The sequence below is a fragment of the Oryctolagus cuniculus genome, chromosome 2 (assembly GCF_051225735.1).
Source record: "Oryctolagus cuniculus isolate XC-2025 breed Fujian yellow rabbit chromosome 2, ASM5122573v1, whole genome shotgun sequence".
NCBI lineage: Eukaryota > Metazoa > Chordata > Mammalia > Lagomorpha > Leporidae > Oryctolagus > Oryctolagus cuniculus.
The window spans coordinates 160,877,367-160,899,990 of NC_142868.1; the positions used below are offsets into that span (position 1 = coordinate 160,877,367).

General features: G+C 46.5%; 1 protein-coding gene across 1 annotated transcript in view; it reads left to right on the forward strand.

The window, feature by feature from the left end:
* Positions 1-22,624, forward strand: part of STPG4 (sperm-tail PG-rich repeat containing 4) — a 55,597-nt gene that overhangs the window by 18,506 nt on the left and 14,467 nt on the right. Inside the window, exons 4-5 of the mRNA XM_002709726.5 lie at positions 5,920-5,984; positions 6,205-6,259. Coding sequence (XP_002709772.3) covers positions 5,920-5,984; positions 6,205-6,259 — 120 coding nt within the window. The remainder of the gene's footprint in view (positions 1-5,919; positions 5,985-6,204; positions 6,260-22,624) is intronic.

Here is a 22,624-nt window from a genome sequence, read left to right on the forward strand (position 1 = left end):
TCCTCCACCTGTGGCTCCGGCACACCGGGTTCTAGTCCCAGTTGGGGCGCCGGATTCTGTCCTGGTTTTTCCTCTTCCAGTCCAGCTCTCTGCTGTGGCCTGGGAGTGCAGTGGAGGATGGCCCAAGTGCTTGGATCCCTGCACCCACATGGGAGACCAGGAGAAGCACCTGGCTCCTGGCTTCGGATCAGTGCGGTGCGCCGGCCATAGCGGCCATTAGGGGGTGAACCAACGGAAAAGGAAAACCTTTCTCTCTGTCTCTCTCTCTCTCTCTCTCACTGTCCACTCTGCCTGTCAAAAAAAAAAAAAAAAGTGTAAGAACATATATTGATGAAAAGTGAATAAAGATACATCATTCAAACACTCACCTAAAGAAAACCAGGAGGGGCTTCATTCATCTCAAAAGAGCAAGGAAAGTCATCCAGGATAGAGAAGGACACTATAATGGTAAGGGTCAGCACCCCAAGGAGGGATAGCAATGTGTACGTGCCTAGCTGCCGAGTATCAAACCACAGGAGGCCAAAACCTGTAAAACTGCACAGAGAAATAGGTGGGCCCACTATTACAGTTGGAGGCTTAAACACTGCTTTACCAGAAATGCACAGACCCGTCAGGCTTCCTTCAGCAAGGATGTAGTTGAAGTCAACACCAACATTTGTCAACGGAATATAATTGATGTGTACAGACTGCTTCAACAATAGCAGAAAAGCGTTCAGCCCATTATGAGCCATGAAAACACACCTTACCGAGTTGGAGAGAATAGAAATCATACAGTGTCTGCATTCAGGCCACCATGGAATTAAACTACAAACCAGTAATAGCAAGGTAACTAGAAAATCCCCCAAACACATGGAGATTAAACAACACACTTTGAAAAGACAGATGCATCAAAGAAGATCTCTCAGGAGAGATTTAAGGCCATTCTGAACAACATGAAAATGAGAACAGTCCAACCAAATCTGGGATATAGCAAAAGCAGTGCTTAGAAGGGCATTTATAGCACTGAATGCATATGCCAGAAAAGAAGAAAGGCCCAAAGTCAGTCATCTAAGTTACTGCCTTAGGAAACTAGAAGAAAGGTAGATCAAACTCAGAGTAAGCAGAAGAAAATAAATTAGCAAAAATTAGAGCAGAAGTCCATGAAATTGGAAATGGGAAATCAACTGAGAAAAATCAACGAAACAAAGCTTGACAAGATGGACAAAGCTGGTAAACCTCTATCCAGGCTAAGGAAAAAAGAAGACACAAACTACTAATATCAGACCCACAAGAGAGGACATCATTACAGATACCCGGATGTTAAAAGGATAACATAGGGACATTATGAACAATTCTGTGCCTGCAAATTTGATAACCTGGATAGCCCAGTTCCTTGGGAGAAACCATCTGTCAAAGCCCACATAAGAAGAAATTGACACTCTAAATAGGCTTATATTTATTAAAGAAATCAAGTAAATAATAGTGTTACAGTCCTGGGTGAGATCACATGTGTATTCTACCAAATATTTAAGGAAGAAATCATACCGATTCTTTATAATCCCTTTCAGAAGGTAGAATTAGAAGGCGTTTTCTAACTCATTCTATGAGGCCAGCATCACCCTGATATCAAAGTCAGACAAATAAATCATAAGAAAACTATGGGACCAATATCTTTTATGAATATAGATGCAAAAATCCTAAACAACATATTAGTAAGTGAAGTCCAACAATGTATAAAAAGAATAATGCACCAAGACCAGCTTGGATTTATCTCAGTTAAATGCAAGACTGGTTCAACATTCAAAAATTAATCTACGGCCTCAACAGCTAAAGAAGAAAAGTAACAGATTACGTCAATAGATGCAGAAAAAGCATTTGACAAAACCCAACATCCACTCATGATCAAAATTCTCAGTAAAATAGGAATAGAGGGGAACTTCTGCAACTTAATAAAGAATACTTACCAAAAAACCTACAGTTATCATCATACTTAACAGTTAGAAACTTTCCCACTAAGGTCAAGGACAAGGCAAGATATTGCTCTCCAACCACTCTTAGTCCTTGTTAATGCAGCAAGAAAAGAAAAGGAAAAGACCAATTGGGAAAGAAGAAATAAAATTGTCCTTATTCACAGATGATGAGATTGTCCATGTAAATAATTCAAAAGAACAAAAGCAGTTCTTGGAACTAGTAGTATTTGTAGTAATGTTGTAGGATAAAGGCTGATATACAAAAGTCAGGTGCTTTCCTATAAAACAGCAATGAATAAATAGAATTTGATATTAAAAGCACAGTACTGAGGTGTTTGGCGTAGCAGTTAAGATGCCCATGTCCCACATAGAAATCCCTGGATTTTTCCTGGCCTCAGCTCCCAACTCCAGCTTCCTGCCAGAGCAGCTCTGGGAGGCAGCAAATGATGGCTCAAGTAACAAGGCCATAGCCTAACCCACTGCCCAGCCCCCAAGACATATCTGATACAGGACTATGATCCAAAAATAAGGAAAAGCACCTGGCTCCTGGCTCTTGCCATCGGATCAGCGCGGTGCGCCAGCCGCAGCGCGCCGGCCGCGGTGGCCATTGGAGGGTGAACCAACGGCAAAAGGAAGACCTTTCTCTCTGTCTCTCTCTCTCACTGTCCACTCTGCCTGTCAAAAATAAATAAATAAATAAATAAATAAATAAATAAATAAATAAGGAACTCTTACAATTCAACATGAATACAAACGTGCACCAAACACCTTAGCAGACACCTCACCAAAGAAGCTATATAGGTGGCAAACAAGCACATGGAAAGATACCCCACATCATTTGTCACCAGGGAAATCCAAGAAAAAAACCACCACGGGCTAGCACTACACAACTATTAGAATGGCTGAGATCCAGAACGTTGGAAACTGAAGCTGGCGAGGATGTGGGCTGAGAGGCGCCCTCCCTCACCGCCGCTGGGTGTACACAGTGATACAGCCACCTTGGAAGATAGTTTGGAAGAATTATTTTTAAAATAAAACTAAATATATTTTTTACTGTAATATCCAGCAGTCCACTCCTTAGTATTTATCTAAAGGAGCTGAAAGCTATGTCCACACGAAAGACTGCCCGTGGGTGTTTATAGCTAACTACAAAAATTGGGGAGCAACCAAGATGTTCTTTAGTAGATGGATGGCTAAATAAACTGTGGTGCAGTCAGACGATGCAATATTTTTCACTGCTGAAAAAAGAGATATCAAGCCATTAAAAGGCATGGAACTTAAATGCATATTGCTAAGTGCAAGAAGCCCATCGAAAAGGTAGCAAACTCTACGATTCCAACTAGATGACATTCTGAAAAAGATGAAACTATGGAAACAGTAAAAAGGACAGTGGCTGCCAAGGGTTGGGGCGGGGTGTGTGTGTGTGTGTGTGTGTTGGTGAACAGACAGCACAGAGCATCCCCAGGGCAGTGAGAATGCCCTTTGTGGTCTTCTATTAGGGGTGCAGGTCACTGTGCCTTCGTCCAGGTCATGGGATGCACAACACCGAGAGTGAGCCCTGATGCAACGTGGACTCCGGGGCCCAGTAAGCTCATCCGTTGTCTGACACACCCATTGCTCTGGAGGACCATGGAGGTCAGGCATATGTGGGAGCCAGGGGCATAAGAGACATCTCCGGCCCTTTCTCTAAATTTTTCTAGGAGCCTAAAACTGCTCTAAACATAAATCTTCACAATTATATTGTTGTCACATTAATCAGTCTAGTAAGTTAGGTTTTCTCCCATTGTTCATAATACCCTGATGGTATTAAGGCAACATAACTGAGTTACATAGCCATGTGGGTATCATCCTGCCATATTTTATAACTTCAAACTGGGTGTCTAATCAGCATAGTTTGAAAGATTAGCTAGAATCTGTTTTTTGTTTTTTCTTTTAGCTAGGCATATTGTGTATTCTCTGAGCCTTACATTATACATAGCAAATGAAGAACTGAGAAGCCTATGTGGGAATGACAGAGTAGTGTGTGTGTGTGTGTGTGTGTGTGTGAGACTCAAGGACCCAAGGAGCACGGAACCACCCAGAGAGTCTGCAGCCCGTTTAGCCGTGTACAGAAGGCAGTTCCTGACATCAGGCCGACTCCTCGAGGCTTTCTGGAAAAAGCGCTCTTGCAGCTACGTTAAACAGCAAAAACTGAGTGATGCCAAGCAGAGCAGGTTAAGTACACAAGATGATATTGTGGGTAACCAATCTTCTCTTCCAGACTAATGCTGCTCATTACAGAACTCTCAGGTAGACTGCTGAGTTTGGATGAACAAGTATCTGTTTTAAGGGATCTTTTCCCTCCTCCTCTTTCTCTTTCTTGTGTGTGTGTATATGCAGAGAGAGAGACAGAGACAGAATAAAGCGTGTATGCATGTTTAAATTCATGTAACCATCATCAGAATTTAAAAAGTATATGTTGCTGGCTGGCGCCGTGGCTCACTAGGCTAATCCTCTGCCTTGCGGCGCCGGCACACCGGGTTCTAGTCCCGGTCGGGGCGCCGGATTCTGTCCCGGTTGCCCCTCTTCCAGGCCAGCTCTCTGCTGTGGCCAGGGAGTGCAGTGGAGGATGGCCCAAGTGCTTGGGCCCTGCATCCCATGGGAGACCAGAATAAGTACCTGGCTCCTGGCTTCAGATCAGCGCAGTGCGCTGGCCACAGCGGCTATTGGAGGGTGAACCAATGGCAAAAGGAAGACTTTTCTCTCTGTCTCTCTCTCTCTCTCTCACTGTCCACTCTGCCTGTCCAAAATATATATATATATATATATATATATATATATATATATATGTTGCTGGCCCCCAGGAAAGACCTCTGTCTAAACCAGGTTTTGTGCTTCTGTGACACTAGACCACTCTGGTCTCCTTGGTGTTTATTATGTCGAGCAGTTAACAAGGCACAGGTGCATCAGGACCATGTGTGTCCTTCACCATCAAGCTTGTATTTACTGTCAGCATCACCGCACCCTCGAGAAAAGCTTTCTCTGTGGTCGAAACGGTGTATTAATCTGGGAAAGACAGTCGCAGGGCGAACTGCGATAGAGGAACGTCCACGTGGCTGGGAACTCCAGGCTAGGGGTGCCTCGATCTCAACAAAGATGGTATTGTTTCCTAACATGGGATATAAAAATACCAGGAGGTGAAAGGAGACTGCTGGCTTTGGGAAGTCTTCTTCCTAGGCCTTTGTCATCTCACGCCCGCCTGCCCGCCCACCGGCCCCTTCAACACAGACCGCTGGGGAGGCCCGGGCATCCTCCTCCCTTCTCTCCTCCCCCCGCTCCCCTCACAGATCCCACTCTGCCCCCTCACCGATGCCTAACACCCCCTCGTTTCTCGTGCCTGTGGGCTAACGTCCACAGACCCGGGACAGGAGCCCCGGATGGTGTGTAACAGATTTGGCAGTGGGCAGAGGCGGGCTCACAGGTAAGTCTTCCTTCTTGGCACACCCTCCCTGGATCTCCCCCAGCAAGTCCTGCCTGCCTCCAAAGACTTCCTCCACGTACCCCAGTGGGTTTGGTCCCTCCCTGCCCCTTGCCTTTCCCCGTCTGTAGCGCCGGCTGCTGTGTTCTGTGTTAGGATGGTTTCCGTGAGCCCTTCTCACTCCTGCTGGTCAGGGACCAGGTGGCCCTTCCACCGTGCTCCCCAGCACCGGCTCTGGGCTCACTGGACGGTCGGCTTGATCTGTGGAATCTGGGACATTTAAAATGGGGTCCACTGGACGGCATTTTCCTAGGCAGTGTCTCGGGCATGCTGTCTGTAAAACTCACCATGAAAAGTTAATGTACATTGGAGTTTTGAAGCGCCACCTTTGAAAATGTAGAGCTAACTCATAGTGTTATTTGATCATGAAACAAAGGATCATGACTGACAGATAATAAGTGAGTTTCCGACCTGTGTTAACCTATTATTGCCATTCTTGTTCAATCTGTGTAGTCTCTTCGGCTTTGCCCGGGGCAGTACGAGGTGCTTCCCGCCCCAGTTCCCAAGTTCCCTTCCAGGTAATTATGCACTTATTTTCCTCATTTCACTCCTGCCTTCCTTCTGACATCTGCACATCTTCATACTCACGGCTTTAAACCTCACGGATGTACCTCATATTCAGACTAGTATTTGAAAATATTTAATGAGAGACAGGGAATGAGTCAACAAAGATCTTTTTTACAAAAAGGGAAGATGTAGAAAATCACATCTTTGATTTGTTTTCTTTTTTAAATACAGGAGCTTCGTGTTTCGTTCTGCAGTTCAAAGATTCCCAACTGGCTGCTTCATACCTGTGAGTATGACGCAGTTAACTCGTGACAAATTTGGTGTTTAAAACACGCAATGGCTCCTTTTGATATAGCAACATTTTCCTCATCATAGTGGATAAACTGTGAATGATTAATGCAATGAAGACATACTAGGGATTTCAATGTCAGTAACCCAACTGTGGCAAGTTATATACGAAAACGGCTCTTTTTATGAGTTAAAGAGACTTAATGTACAACCTGGTGACTAGAGTTAATAATATACTGTATCCTCAAAAATTGCTGAGAGTAGACTTGAAGTATCCTCACCACAAAAAATTTATGTTAGGTAATACATATGTGAATTGGTTTGATTTAACCATTCCACAGTATATATATGATACATACAACTTCTACTTGTAGATTAAAAATTAATTTTTACCCAGGTTTGATCACTACACATTGTGAACATGTATCACATCATCATACTGTAACCTATAAATATGTGCAAATATCACACAATGATAAAAAGAATTGCAATAAAAAGTTATTTAAAAAATTATTCCTAGTGTAATATCACTGTCTGGTTATCAGGCTGAAAAAACTATCAGAATGCTTTCTTAAAGTATTTTTATTGGGGCTGGCACTATGGCATAGCAGGTAAAGCTGCCATCTGCAGTGCCAGCATCCCATATGGACGCTGGTTCGAGTCCTGGCTGCTCCACTTTTGATCCAGCTCTCTGCTGTGGCCTAGGAAAGCAGTAGAAGATGACCCAGGTGCTTGGGCCCCCGCACCCACATGGGAGACCTGGAAGAAGCCCCTGGCTCCTGACTTCGGATCAGCTCAGCTCTGGCCATTACGGCCATCTGGGGAATGAACCGGTGAATGGAAGACCTCTCTCTCTCTCTCTCTCTCTCTGCCTCTGCATCTCTGCAACTCTGCCTTTCAAATAAATAAATCTTTAAAAATATTTTTATTCTTGGGGCTGGTGCCATGTTGTATTGGATAAAGCAGTGGAAGATGGCCCAAGTGCTTGGGCCCCTGCACCCACGTGCCTGGCTTTGGATTGGCCCAGCTGTGGCCATTGTAGCCATTTGGGGAGTAAACCAGCTTTCTTTCTGTCTCTGCCTCTCTCTCTCTAACTCTGCCTTTCAAATAAATAAAAACATCTTAAAAAATAAAATATTTTTATTCTCAGCAAAGTAATACGTGCCTATGGCTAAATGACCTTTGATGTTAAAAATCATAACAAAAGGCAGGTTTCTGCTCTGTCCCTCCCCTTTCCAATTCCTTGTGATGGTTTCCTTGAACTTTCTTAGCTATTATAGGACTATTCCTTTGTTCTTTTTCATTTTAGGCATTATCTTTTTTTTTTTATTAAGATTTATTTATTTATTTGAAAGGCAGAGTTACAATGAGAGAGAGAGGTCTTCCATCTGCTGGTACACTTTCCAGATGGCCACAACAGTCTGAGCTGAGCTGATCCGAAGCCAGGAGCCAGGAGCTTCTTCCAGGTCTCCCATGTGGGTGCAGGGGCCCAAGGACTTGGGCCATCCTCCACTGCTCTCCCAGGCCACAGCAGAGAGCTGGATCGAAAGTGGAGCAGCCGGGACTTGAACTGGCGCCCATATGGGATGCTGGTGCTGCAGGTGGTGGCTTTACCCACTACGCCACAGCACCAGCCCCAGCATTAGCTCTTATGTTCTCTGTATGGAATATGAACCTTTAGCTCTGAAATCCCTGTCCCCCATATAAACCTTTCCATAGCCCCAATAATCACATCATAATTTTCCTTCTATCATTGTATAGTGTTTGCTGCATTTTAACTTTGTTCATTGCCAAGGTACATAATATATTACTATTAAATTTCTTGAACTTTTTATTTTCCTGGAGTTAGTAACTGATTTGCTTTTGGCTTGCTTAGTTTTTTTTTTTTTTTGTTTGTTTGTTTGTTTGTTTTTTTTTAATGATACCAACTTCCCAAGAGAACTAACTGCAAATTCTTCTCAGTAATGGACAAATGCATCAGAAAATTCATGAGTTGCTTTTATTGTTTTCTCCTTTTGAGCTAAACCTTGTGGAACATTCCATCACCCTCCTCCAATCAAAGCTGGATGCTTGCTAGGCTTTCTACATAGTGGCTGTTGATCAGTTTCAGAAACTGAAAAAGTAAAAGAACTTTATTTTGGGACTTGGGAGTTGCAATTTGAGAGACAGATTCAGACAACTCTGAATGAGTGTTCCCAAGGAAACAGGGCAAGTGGGAGCTGACGCAGGCAAATTCAGAGCAGGAAAAGTTCCTTTGTCGGGGACTTCTTTTGAGTTTCGAGAAAGAACAGAGGCCACGTCACAGGGGCCGTGTGGATGGTTAAAGGGAAGAACAGGATGCATATATGATGTAAAAGTATTCATAACCAAGCATCCAGTAAACTTTTTGGACATGCATCTGGAGACCCTGGGCACACTGTAATTATGCAATCATTCTCGGTGCTGCCAAAGGTAATTGAAAGTCCACCTTCAAGCGATTGGCTCGAGAAGTGCGTAAGTCCAATTCTGCTAATGGCCTCCCAGCTCCGTGTAGAAAGGCTTTCTCAATGCTGCTTTCATTGCGATTTTTCCCATTTATTTTCGCCTGGTCCTGGGACATTGCTTCAGCATCGTCTCGGAGATCTGGCATAGCCCGCCATGCTGACAGATGCACCGGCCAGTGATTTCTCTCCCGTCCAACTTGCTGGGTGGGGGGTCCTTCTTTGCTACTGTTTCCAAGGGGGTGAGGTAAGAGGGGGGCCCTCATCAGGGATGTGGACACGAGTCTGGAGGGATCCACCGTGCAGCAGGTGCCAGAGGCAAGCAGGTGCTCGCATCCCGTGGCCAGCAGGAGAGACGTGAGGGCGAGCGACATGTGGCAGACACAGCCCCGCGCAGACCCTTGCACACGGCAGGAGCTCAGTGCATGGCAGCTGCTGCTGTTGTCTGTGTTCTAAGATTTCCATCAGAAGCTCAGAGAATAAAGGCCAGCTTGGTCAGGGAGGAGCTGCAGGAGAGCAGCTCTGTATTCCTTTAGGTCTTAAATATCGCCATTTTTTTTTTAAAGATTTATTTGTAAGGCAGAGAGAGAGAGAGAGAGATCTTCCATGCCCTGGTTCACTCCCCAAATGGCTGCAACAACCAGGGCTGGGCCTGGCTGAAGCCAGGAGCCAGGGGCCAGGAGCTTCTTCCGAGTCACCCACGTGGGTGCGGGGGCCCAAGCACTTGGGCCAAACTCCACTGCTTTCCCGGGTGCATTAAAAAGGAGCTAGATTGGAAGCAGAACAGATGGACCTGAACCGGCACCCATTTGGCACGCCAGCGTAGCAGGCAGCGGCTTTTCCTGCTATGCCACAGCGCCAGCCCCTCAAAGACGGCCTCTCAGTGACGTCTTTCACAGCACCTGCTCAAATTTCCAGCCCCCCTTCCTTTGGCTCCACATTTCATTTTTACCTATCCTGTTTCTATCCAACTCTACCACTAGAACAGATGCTTCCTGAAGCAGGAATTTTTTTTTTTTAATTTTATTTATTTATTTGAGAGGTAGAGTTAGAGAGAGAGGGAGAGACACAGAGAAGAGGTCTTCTATCCACTGGTTCACTCACCAAATGGCTGCAACATCCGCAGCTGGGCTGATCCCAAGCCAGGAGCCAGGAGCTTCTTCCGGGTCTCCCACGCTGGTGCAGGGGCCCAAGCACTTGAGCCATCTTCCACTGCTTTCCCAGGCCATAGCAGAGAGCAGGATCGGAAGAGGAGCAGCTGGGACTAGAACTGGTGCCCATATGGATGCTGGCACCACAGGCAGAAGCTTAGCCCACTACGCCACAGTGCCAGCCCTGAAGCAGGGATTTTTGTATGTTTTACTCTTGCATATCCAGCACCTAGAAAAGTGGATGGCATATGGCATTTGTTGAATTAATGGATAAAAGCATTAGCGCTATTAAGTAGATCATTGCATTAACAAAAATGAAGAGTATCTCCAGTTTCTTTCATTTCTATAATGTGAAAATGCTTTTCTCCTTCCAAATGTTTCCACATGTTTCCATATGAGTTATGATAAAAATGAGCTCTGTTAGATAAGTAGCTAAATCAGTAAGGTGTCATAAAATAAAGACATAAGCAATCTGAAAGAATGAGAAAATACGAAGTAGCCTCAGGGTGGTTTGAAGGACTATAGTCATTGGTAATTATGATTGGGACATACAGCAGACATCTGACAGAGAAGCTGAGCTATCTCACAGAACTCAGGAACAGAGCCTGGAATGGATAGGGGTCTCACGTCCAACAAAGACAATGTGGCAAGTCAGAGAGAGGCAAGGATGCCTTGCGCTGGATAACTGGGGCAGCAGTGGCGCAGGACAGCGGACTGATCGTTTGTGCCCGTGTCCCTTCGCTCTCACGGAAGGGCCTCACTCCTCACAGCTGTGCTCCCTGGTGTCACCTCATCCATGCTGTTTTGCAAATAAAAGTCATTAACTGAGTGAGAACATCTTGTCCTGAAAAATAAATAAATAAAAAGGATACGTTGGTGGAAAATGTTCCAAGGCGGGGAACCAGCCCGGGGCCGTGAATCATGTGTGTCCTGAGCACGCATTCCCAGAGCTGACTACGGGTTTGCTTTAGGTCCACAGACTTACAAACCGCACAGAGCAGACTCTTTGGATCCCAGCAGTGGGAGGGGGCAGTGAGCAGCGTGATCTGACTTGGGCAACGTGGCCTCCAGCCTTCCTGCAGTGAATGCATTACCTGGGCCATTAAATGTGCCGCGGATGGCATTTTTCATTTGGTTGATTGTACCAAGCGGTTGAATTGCTCTGGAAATTAACACCGTGTAGAGTAGGCATGAGCTTTATAAACCAGTCACTCGATTAGGGTCAACTCTGGTAACTACCTTGGCTGCCATTCATTAGGTCAGCATTGCAGTGTTCTCGGGCGCCAGGCACAGTGCCCTGTTCATCTTGTCTCATTCTCTCACCTCGGTGAGGTCCTGTTTCCTCGCCACCTCTGGCTGATAGGTCAGGAAGTAGAAATTAGTTGTCTGAGATCACACAGCTAAGAGGCAGAGTAGGGACTTAGTTTCGGTCAATGGTGACCTCAAAACCTAGGCTCTAAGCTGTCCTGCCTGGTCAGTGCGCATGAGCAACTTGCTGCAGGTCTTTAGACAGCCGAGGCCAAGACCAAGTGGTCAGTATCATGCCTGTTTGTCCCTTAGCACGACAGACTGGGCAGAGACCTGGAAGCAAGGTAAGCTGAGGCACGGGGTTCGCAAGCGGGAAACTGCTTGAAACTTGTAGCAGGGGGATTGGATTTGGAGGCTCCGCCCCACCCTCACGGGGAAGGCTGGCTGGCAGAAGACTGGCGATGTTTTCCTTGAACAGTCTCGAAAAGTCCAGATGCAGAGGAGCAACCTCCTGGCACTTAAAGCACCCCAGGGAAGAACGGAAGTGCCCACCTGTGGCCTGGTCTCGCCATCCCCAGCCATACAACCGAGCTGCTGCCAGGCACAGAAGAAAAGCCTCCAGTGTGGATAAGAGATGGAGATGCTACTGATGAAAGAGAGACAGCAAAGCAAAGGAATACATCCAGAAAGATTTCGTGAGGCACGGGACCTGGGAGAACGTGGTTCCCATCTGGGAGGCGACTGAGGAGGGGCCCCAGAATGGCTATTGGACAGCAGGCCGAGAAAGAAAGCAGTCCACATCGAAGAAGTAAATGGGGAACTCCGGTGTTGTCGCCCAGCAGGTTGTCATGCTGGGGACAGCCACATCTCTCAGCACACTGCCAAGGTTTGAGTCCTGCCTCTGCTTCCGATCCAGCTTCCTGCTGATGCACACCCTGGAAGGCAGCAGATGATGGCTCAAGTATTAGAGTCCCTGCCACCCATGTGGGAGACCAGATGGAGTTCCTGGCTCTTGGCTTTGGTCTGACCCAGCCCAGGCTGTTGCAGCCATTTGGGGAGTGAACCACTGATAGATGATCTCTCTCTCTGCCTTTCAAATAAACTTTTAAAAAGGGACACCTCGAGGTTAGCCTTGTGGCATAGTGGATAAAGCTGCCTTCTATGACTTCAGCGTCCCATATGGGTGCTGGTTCAAGTTCCAGCTGCTGTACTTTCAATCCAGCTTCCTGCTAACATCCTGGGAAAAGCAGTGGAAGACGGCCCAAGTGCTTGGGCCCCTACCACCCATATGGGAGATCCAGATGAAGCTCCTGGCTCCTGGCTTTGGCCTGGCCCAGTTCTGTCCATTGCGGCCATCTGGGGAGTGAACCAGCAGATGGAAACTCTCTCCCCCTCTCCCTGCAGCTCTTTCAAATAAGTAAATAAATAAGTAAATGTTTTTTTAAGGGACAACTCATGATGGGAAAAAATGTAAAAAGTATGTGTAGCAAAATGTTCAAGTGAAAAAACAAGGCAGTAATTAACTCCAGATAAAACAAAAGGCTACATAAGAAAAGAAATCAGGGGTAGGCAGTGGTGGCACAGAGGGTTAAGCCTCCGCTTGTAATGTTAGCATCCCATACCTGAGGGCGGGTTTGAGTCCTCGCTGCTATGAGTCCATTTGAGTCACGTTTCCAATCCAACTTTCTGCTGATGCACCTAGAAAAGCAGTGCAAGGTGGCCCAGGTACTTGGACCCTTGCGACCCATATGAGACCAGGCTGGAGTTCCCAGCTCCTGGACTCAGCTTGGCCCAACCAGGCTCTTGTGGGCATTTGGGGAGTGAACCACTGGAAGGCACATTCTCTCTCTCTCTCTGTCTTTCTCTCTCCCTCTTTCTGCTTCTCCCTTTTCTCTGTCACTCTGCCTTTCAAATAAGTTTTACAAATATATAAATTAAAAAATAACAGTAAGATCATATTATTTGTCATAAGAAGATAACTGCTGGAGAACTGCTAGGTGTTAAACATAGTTGTTTTAGATTCTCTAAAGAGATGCATAAAACATGTTTCTAAGAGTTCTAACTGTGTGAATGAATCAGTTTAGTATTATTTCAGTGAAATAATATGTTTGCTCTTCGTTGCTACATGTTATACAACCCGGGGAAAAAAGGTTGTCTCAGGGAATGAACTTGGAAAGGGGGTAGAACCAGAGACTTCTGTTTTTCATTGGAAGGCTTTTGTCACCAATTCTGTTTGTTCTACAAATTTGTTTTTCATTTTATTAGTAAGGCAGAGAGACAGAGACTTGCCCTCTATTGTTTCACTCCTCAAATGACTGCAACAGCCAGGGTTGGGCCAGGCTGATGCCAGGAAGCTGGAGTTGGATCACAGTCTCCTCCCTGGTGACAGGGATACAAGTGTCTGCTTCCCAGATGTGCATCAGCGGGAGGCTGGGTGGGTGGGAGGCGCAGCAGCCAGGACTCCAGCCAGGCCCTCTGAGACGTGGCGTGGCTGCCCAAGTGGTGACTGTGACTGCACCCAAACACCTGCCTTCCCACCCCATTACCTTCTTCAAACTCTTATTTCTCCATCAACTTAATAGAATTACACATGAAGTTTTCAAATTAGGGTAGAATTAAATAAATAAAAATATATAAAATTTCTCATTATTCATATGCAACTAATTAAGATCATTTTCTTTTTCTCTGCAATAAAAAAAAATTGCAGGGGCTGGCACTGTGGTATAGTGGGTTAAGCTGCCGCCTACAGCACCAGTGTCCAATTTGGGCATTGGTTTATGTCCCTGCTGCTCTATTTCTGATCCTGCTTCCTACTAATGCATCTGGGGAAGCAGTAGAAGATGGCCCAAAGTGCTTGGGCTTCTGCCACCGAAATGGGAGACCCAGAAGTAGCTCTAGGCTCCTGGCTTTGGCCTGACCCAGCCCTGACTGGCCGTGTGACCATCAGGGAAGTGGACCAGCAGATGGAAGATCTTTCTCTTCTCTGTTCCTCTCTCTTTCTCTAATTCTGCCTTTCAAATAAATAAATAAATTTAAAAAAAATAAACAATTGCAATAAGGTACACCATACTTTTTTTTTTTTTTGCTTAGTATATCTTTTACATTCATGGTATTAAAAATCCTAAAGCTTTATTTTTACTGGAAAAATAATCAAGTTATGATATCCTAATTTATTTAGTCATTCCCTAATTGATGATTAATCTTGTTTTCAGTTATTCCATTTACAGGAATCTTCATTTTTCAAGTATAATTTGATTCCCAAAGAGGCCTATTAAGGTGAACCCACTTTCAATGGAATCAAATTTCAAAGTAATCAATAAAGTTCATTTGGCCCTTAAACTATTAACACACTATAACTGCAGCTACACAGTAACTGTCAGATTAAAAAAAGAGATAGTGTTGATTTTAGAATTTTTTCTTTTCTTTTGAATTAAAAGATGCTTTAAAAATTTATGTTGCAGAGAGAGAGAGAGAGAGAGACAGAGAGACAGAGAGACAGAGAGACAGAGAGACTGTCCCCATGCATTGTTCACTCCCTAAATGCCAGGAGCTGGGGTCTCTCTCTCTCCGTCCAGGTCTCCCACGTGGGCAACATGAAACCCAAGCATGTGAGCCATCGCTGCCGCCTCCCGGGGTCTGCATGGGCAGGAAGCTGGAGTCCGGAGCAGCAGGCAGATGGCAAAGCCAGGCACTTCATACAGCGCATGGGCACCTTAGCCACGAGGCCAAACACTCGCTCCAGCGTGGGTTCTGCTTACAATATTTTATGACAGTACAGGGACATCCTCCACTTCACGTTTGAACCAGTGAAGTCACAGAGGACAAATTTCAGAAGAAAAATAGCTGAAGCTTCAGCACTTTTCCCAAGGGTGTAGCTCTGAATCTTTTGATCTTTTCAAGCATTTTTTCCTGAAGTGCCAATAGTGTCACAGTCCTCACCTGTCTTTCCTTTATTAATCAGACTTTGCTGGCTCCACACTGGTTCATCAAAGGTTTTTCCTGTGTCTTAGGTACTCCTCCATCCCTTTCATCCGCTTCATAAAAGCCTTGCATTCCTGAGTAAAATCTGCATTTTCACTTTGAAGTGGATTTGCATGGGATGTATTACTGGATGATCCCTTAATAATGAGGGAGAGAGAGATACTAACTCACAAGGACACCCACCAGTGTCAGCGCTACATAGGGAGGGGTAGTTGAAGAGAGCTGTTTATTTAAGTAGGGCAGAGAGAGAGCGCGCGAGCGAGCGAGAGAGTGCTTGAGCAAGCTCCTATCTGCTAGTTCACTTCCCAGATGCCTACAGTGGCCAAGGCTGGGCTGTGCTGGGAAGTGAAGCCAGGCCTCACTCGAGTGGCAGATACTCTTGAGCTGTCAGCATGGCTTTCAAGGGCCTGAGTTAGGAAGAACCTGGGGTCAGGAGTCAGAACTAAGCCTTGAACCCAGGTGTTCTGATACGGGATGCAGTTGTCTTAATCACCAGGCTTAATGCTGATTTTGAGACATAATTTTGTAAGTGGTGGTATTCATTGAAGAATCATTTTGTGTAAAGACATCATTTGCTTTTATATACAGCTTTATTGTGCAAGAACATTGGTATGCAGATAAAAATACAAATGTGGTAGTAAGACTCAGCACATAACATCTTTCCTAAATTTGAGAATCATTTTGTATAGATTGTTACAAGTGGAATTTACTAGGTAGAAATTCTGCATGCATTCTTGACACGCATTGCCAAGCCTACTTTACAAAGTCTTACAGGGGCCGGCGCTGTGGCACAGTGGCTAAGCCTCTGCCTGCAGCCCAGTGTCCCATATGGATTCAACCAATGTGAGTTGGGAATGTTTTTTAATTGCATCTGCACTGAACATGTAGATTGATTCCCTGAACAATACAGTATAGCAACTATTTACTTAGCATTTACATTGTACTAGGTAGTGTGAACAATCTAGAGATGGGTCAATGTATACGGGAGGGGGCTGGTATAGTGGCACCAGAATCCCAATTAGGCGCCAGTTCATGTCCTGGCTGCTCCACTTCTGATCCAGCTCTCTGCTATGGCCTGGGAAAGCAGTGGAAGATGGCCCAAGTCCTGGGGCCTCTGCACTCACCTCCATGACCCAGATGAAGCTCCTCGATCCTGCTTTCGGATCGGCCCAGCTCCAGCCATTGTGGCCATTTGGGGAGTGAACCAGCGGATGGAAGACCTTTCTGTCTCTCTCTCTGTCTGTAACTCCACCTCTTTAATAAATAAATAGATAAACGTGTATGGGAGGATGTGCATGGTTATAAACACCATGAAATGGCAGACGCTGTGCCATTTTATACGAGGGAGTTAAGCATCTGCTGACTTTGGTATCCACAGGAGTCCTGGAACCAGTCCCTCTTGGGTACCAAGGGATGGTTGTACTTTCTGTCCAACTGTCTGTTGGGTGGAGATTTGGTATTCTCTTTTCTTTTCTTTTCTTTTCTTTTATTTCTTTTCTTTTCTTTTTAGAGAGAGAGTTACAGACAGAGTGAGGGAGAGACAAAGAGAAAGGTCTTTCATCCATTAGTTCACCCCCACAATGGCCACAATGGCCTAAGCCAGGCCAGGCTGAAGGCAGGGAGCCAGGCACTCCATGCAGGTCTCCCATGTGAGTGGCAGGGACACCACTACTTGGGCCGTCTTCTGCTGTTTCCCAGGCACACCAGCACAGAGCTGGATTGGAAGTGGAGCAGCTGGGACTCCAACGGGTGCTCACATGAGATGCTGGCATCACAGGCGACAGCTTCCCCGCTGTGCCATGATACCAGGCAGTGGCATCTTCTTTCCTCCTTTTCCTTTTCCTCTTCCTCCCCTTCTTCTTTATTTTTTTTTAATGTCTTAGTTTTTCTCCAGTGTGTTTTGTCTGTGGTTGCATGGTGAGGTCCTGGTACTATTTGAGCCCTGTTGACTTTAGACAGGTTGCCTCATTGTTGGTCTATGTAAAACCTATAAGCACCTTTTGGATCTGACCTACCATATAGACCTATAGACGTTCACCAGACCCCTTTAACCACTCTTGAGGACAAGGGTATGCAACATACATGCAGGTGCACACCTCTCCTCCTCTCTTTCCATCAGAATCTGTTAATCAGTTATGCGTACAGTCCCAAAGAGCAGCCTATTAAAAATGAATAGTAACTGCATGAAGGGTTACCAGATTCCTATGTGGTTTTTCAGTCGTAAAAAGTACGTTGACTTTGAACTTAAAAGTCCTCTAGGACCTTGTGTGCCCAAGGGCCCCTCAAAGTGGAGGAGATGTTAACAATTGCTTAGCACAAGCCAACACCATGCAACTTTCTTGTTTGCATCAGAGATTTGGTTCATGAATTACATTTTGAGTCCAGAATGTGGTGGCTTTCAGGAGAAGCAGTTGGTATGGAATTTGTCCAGTTGGCAAATATTTTTCAATCTTCTAGTTACCCATTCAAGGTGGTATACTGACTGGCTGTTCTGTTATTGCTGAAATAATCAGTAATTATTATTTTATCCACAGGAAAGACAATGAGGAGAGTATTTATGGGTGTATTTTGGGGTATGGCCAGAGGACATGTTTGACAATAAGTAAAAAAGGCCATTTTCATGCACAGGGAAAATCACAGTGGCAGGCCGGCGCCGCGGTTCACTAGGCTAATCCTCCACCTTGTGGCGCCGGCACACTGGGTTCTAGTCCTGGTCGGGGCGCCGGATTCTGTCCCGATTGCCCCTCTTCCAGGCCAGCTCTCTGCTGTGGCCTGGGAGTGCAGTAGAGGATGGCCCAAGTGCTTGGGCCCTGCACCCCATGGGAGACCAGGAGAAGCACCTGGCTCCTGCCTTCGGATCAGCCTGGTGCACCGGCCGCAGCGCGCCGGCCGCGGCGGCCATTGGAGGGTGAACCAACGGCAAAGGAAGACCTTTCTCTCTGTCTCTCTCTCACTGTCCACTCTGCTTGTCAAAAAAAAAAAAAAAAAAATCACATTGGCAATTCCTACCAACCACCCCTTGCACTCAGCACCTTGCTAAAGGCCACATCTCTTACCGCAGTGCTTTTCAAGAGGCAAATGATACCACGAGGAAACTCTCCTCTCCTTCAAGAGAACGGGACAAAGGAAAACTGGTCACTTGTGGTTTCCCCTCCCCTTTAAAAGAGGTGTACTGCTTTTTATATAAGTAACCCACATAAGGCTCCTGCTCCAACTAACATCTGCGTGATTGTATCCCCTCCTGAATGTGTTTCAGATGATGGGCATCACGCATATAGGATATTCTGCACAGTTTCTTCCAACACACAGGCGCTCCTGATGACTTTATTTCTAACTCCTGTTAGGATTAGGAGGCGTGAGGAAAATTCTATGTTTCTAAACTTATGTTCTCCACAGCTCCTGCTGTGTGGCCCACAGAGACCAGTGCTTCTCTTGTAGATTGCTGGTGGGTGTATACAGGCCCCTAGAAGCCATTTGACAATTTGTTCCACACTGTCAGAAGTGCATTTGTGTATGTGTGTGTGTGTGTGGGGGGGGTCTCTCTCTTCCAGTCCACTAATTCCTCTTGGAGAAAACCCTCCCAACATAACCGTCTTGAATACAGATATTCAGCTCTACAGAGATACCATTAAGGGATTATTTGTAACGGCAAGGGAACAACAGAAACAATTCAGTGCCCAGCAGAAGGGAAATCATTTTGAAAAAAACCTATTAAGTATTCACTCAAAGGAATATTTTGCAGTCATTTAAACAATTACTGTGAAAATTACAAAATAGCACCAGAAGTGTTTACGATGTAATATGCAATGAAACATGCAGGTGAAAAATCGATATGTATATTATGATTAAAGTAGTGTAAGACAAAGAGTGTGTATAAATAAACTGAAATGCACCAAAACGCTCGCAGTGGCTGTGCCCTGACTAAAGGTGGCAATTTGTCTCCTTTCTCTCCCATTACTCTTCTAATCTTTCAAAATGCAATTTTCAAAGGCGGCCAGTAGATCGTGTTGGAGGAAAGGAGCCTGCAGAACAGTCAGTGTGAGAACATTGTGTTGCTTCCATCAAAGTCGTCCCACTGCCACCCCTCACGGGGGCTCAGCGAGTTCCAGGAGGTTGGGTCTCCCGTGACCCCTCATAGTTAGGAGTTCCCACAGATTGATTGATTGATTTGAAAGGCAAAGCTACAGAGAGAGAGAGCTTACATCCTCTAGCTTACATCCCAAACCAGGAGCCTGGGACTCCATGTGGGTCTCCCATGTGGATGACAGGGGCCCAACCACTTGGGCCATCTGCTGCTGCTTTCCTGGGAGCATTAGCAGGGAGCAGCTGGGACTTGAACGTTGCCCACAGGGTATGCTGGTGTAGCAGGCGGCAGCTTAACCTGCTGAGCCATGAGGCCAGTGCCCCACCTCCACGCAGGATCCGCCTTCCTGCTAATGGGCACTCAAGGGGGCAGCAGGTGATGGCTCAAGTGCCTGGTCCCTGCTACCCACGTGGAAGACCTGAATGGAGTTTCAGCTCCTGGCTTTGGCCTGGCCCAGCCCTGGCTGTGAGGGCGCATTTGAGAAGTGAACCAGCAGATGGAAAGTGTCTTTCTCTCTCTGTCACTCTGCCTTTCAAATAAATAAATACATAAACGAAAGAAAGTAACTAAGCAAAGAGTTTAAAATCCCATGAGGAGCAGAAAAATAATTTAGAAACATGGTCAGATTGAATTAAGAGGAAAATTCATTTCTGCCTGCATGGAATCTGGAATATAAGATGCTTAAAGTAGTTCCTGTCTCAGTCTCCTCAAAGAAACTGAGAAAAATAAAGCATTTCAAATTCAGCAGCAGATATGCTCAGATTTTAAGAAAAAAATATCCAATATGGAAAGTTTTGTCTTTTTTTTTTCCTTATTTATTTTGAAAGAGCTATACAGAGAGGGAGAGACAGAGACAGAGAGAGGTCTTCCATCCACTTGGTCACTCCCCAGACGGTGTCAACAGTCAGCTGTTGGCTAGGCCAAAGCCAAGAGCTTCATCCAGGTCTCCCAAGTGGGTGGCAGGGGCCCAAACTCTTGGTCCATCTGCTGCATTTCCCAGGCCGTTAGCAGGGAGCTGGATCAGAAGCGGAGCAGCCAGGACACAAACTGGCGCCCATATGGGATGGGTGTTGCAAGTGGTGGCTTTACTTGCTATGTCACAATGCCAGTCTCTGGAAACTTTGCTTCTTAAAAAAAGCTCACACACCTTTTCCACTGGAGTCATGTAGGATGACATGTATGGAGTCACGGATGGGCAGTCCAGGGAGTGTGAGTGTCCCACCGAGAGCTTCTTTCTTGTAATAGTATCTTGGAGCAGGAAAGAGATGAAACATAATAGCATCATGGTGGCATGGTGTGTTGGTTTCCTGCCAGCATAATTGAGTACCGCGGCCAGGATGAGCAGGGTGGGCAGTGGCTCAGACCTGGGGCCCGAGTTCCTGGTCAGAAGCACTGTTTCAGGTTTCAGGCAATCCTGGGGCCACTGCTCTTGCTGCGGGTCCCTGGGAAAGAGAGAGCAGGGCACTGAGCACCCAGGCGGCGCTGGATTCCCCGGGCATCCCTGGCACACGGGCGCCGGTAAAAACTGCCCCTTTTCTGGAGGGGCAGGTTAGTGATCACTCGCTGTGGCCCTGCCCACACTGCAGCCTCCCTGGAACCCCAGATGGCCACTCTGCCCCTCTGCAGAAACAAACGGTACCGAGGGGGACTTCCCAGGTGCGGCCAAGTTTTACTTACCCAGTGGCAGTAACTCTGGACGCTTGCCTGGGGCCGCCATCTGATCCGGCAGCATGTGTGTCTCCCTTCTCTTCGGAACCTGTGGAGCGGTGCTCACGGAACTCCAGCCCTTTCCGAACTGGTGGGCCCTGCCACTGGCCTCCTCCTGAATTCCTGGAGCTGTGGTGCCCAGTGTGTCCCTGTACCCAGCCCGACCCAGGAGTCTTCCTCGCCAGACAGTGGACTCCCGCCTGCCAGAGGCAGCGTACTGAGTACTCCCCCACCCCACCCCCCCGTAGTAATTTCAGCTTCTGTTCCTTACCTCTTGGGTTTTCTGTGTCTGTTTAGACATTTGGGGCCACAAGCGTATTTCTGGCCCTTTCTTTAACAGGATCCACTGAAAGCTGTTTGTGCCTGGGATGCAAGGGGACAGACCCAGTGCTCTGTCTAGGTTGCCTTCAGCTTGTGGTTTTAAAGAAAAGAGCGAGAGCTAGGTATTGCATCTTTCCAGCACCGGGAAGCGAGGTCGGTGCCCGGCCCTGGCTCCCACGTGAGGCGCCCACTCGCTGGCTTCTCGCCCCGTTGAGCCTCACTCTCTCATCTGCTGAATGGAGGCGACAGTGTGAGTTTCAAGTGACCATGCACGGGAGCCAGTGGTGGCTGCGGGGCTGGGGCAGTGCTCTGGGCAGCTCCGTGGGGAGCTGCTGGTGGGCGGCCCTGCAGCCTGCGTGCTGAGCCCGTTTCAGGTCAGGCTGGATCAACCTGTTTCGGACCAACCTTTCAAGCCCAGCACCTGCGGGCGGGGGTTTCCACCTGCTCCCGCCTCGGACAGGAAGGCTTCAAACCCGTGAGGTGTGCAGAGACTGGAAGCACTTGGCGACACGTAATCGTTTACATCTGCAACCAAACTGGAAAAGATGCTCTGAGGGTTACTTACTAATACACCTGAGAAAAGCAACACACTGTGACCGACAAGAGGCCAGCTCCCTCACTACAGGCCTAGGAAAGCGTCCTTTCACAGTCACTCCGCGTGTCTTTGGTGCCTGGAGTCTTCACCTGAGAAGTGGAGTGTGTGCACTTTCCGGAGAGATGATTTTATAAAAGTGAGTTTAGCAAATCCAAGTTTCCTATAGAGAATGATTTGGTCATGTTGAGAGTTTTGCTCCATAGTTTATTTTTCTTATGCATTCAGTGGAGGATGGCCCGAGTACTTGGGCCCTGCACCCCATGGGAGACCAGAATAAGTACCTGGCTCCTGCCTCCAGATCAGTGCAGTGCGCGGCCACGGCGGCCATTGGAGGGTGAACCAACGGCAAAGGAAGACCTTTCTCTCTGTCTCTCTCTCTCTCTCACTGTCCACTCTGCCTGTCCAAAAAAAAAATTTTTTTTTTTAAGTGAAAGGTGAAATTTTATAATACAGTCTTCCCTTGGGGGGACTGGCTCCAGGACGCCCAAGGGTATCAAACTCCTCAGATACTCAAATCCCTTATATAACAAGGTGTAGTGTCTGCACACCACCTATGCAGTCCTCTTATCACTTTAAATCCGCTCTAGATTGCCTATGCTTCCTAACACGGTGCAAATGCTAAATGAATAGTTGTTACCCTGTATTGTTTAGGGAATAATGACAAGGAAAAAAGGGTGAACATGTTCAGTACAGACACATTTTTAAAAATTCTCTGATTTAAAAAAAAAATAATTTGAGGGGCCGGCGCTGTGGCTCATTTGGTTAATCCTCCGCCTGCGGTGCTGGCATCCCATAT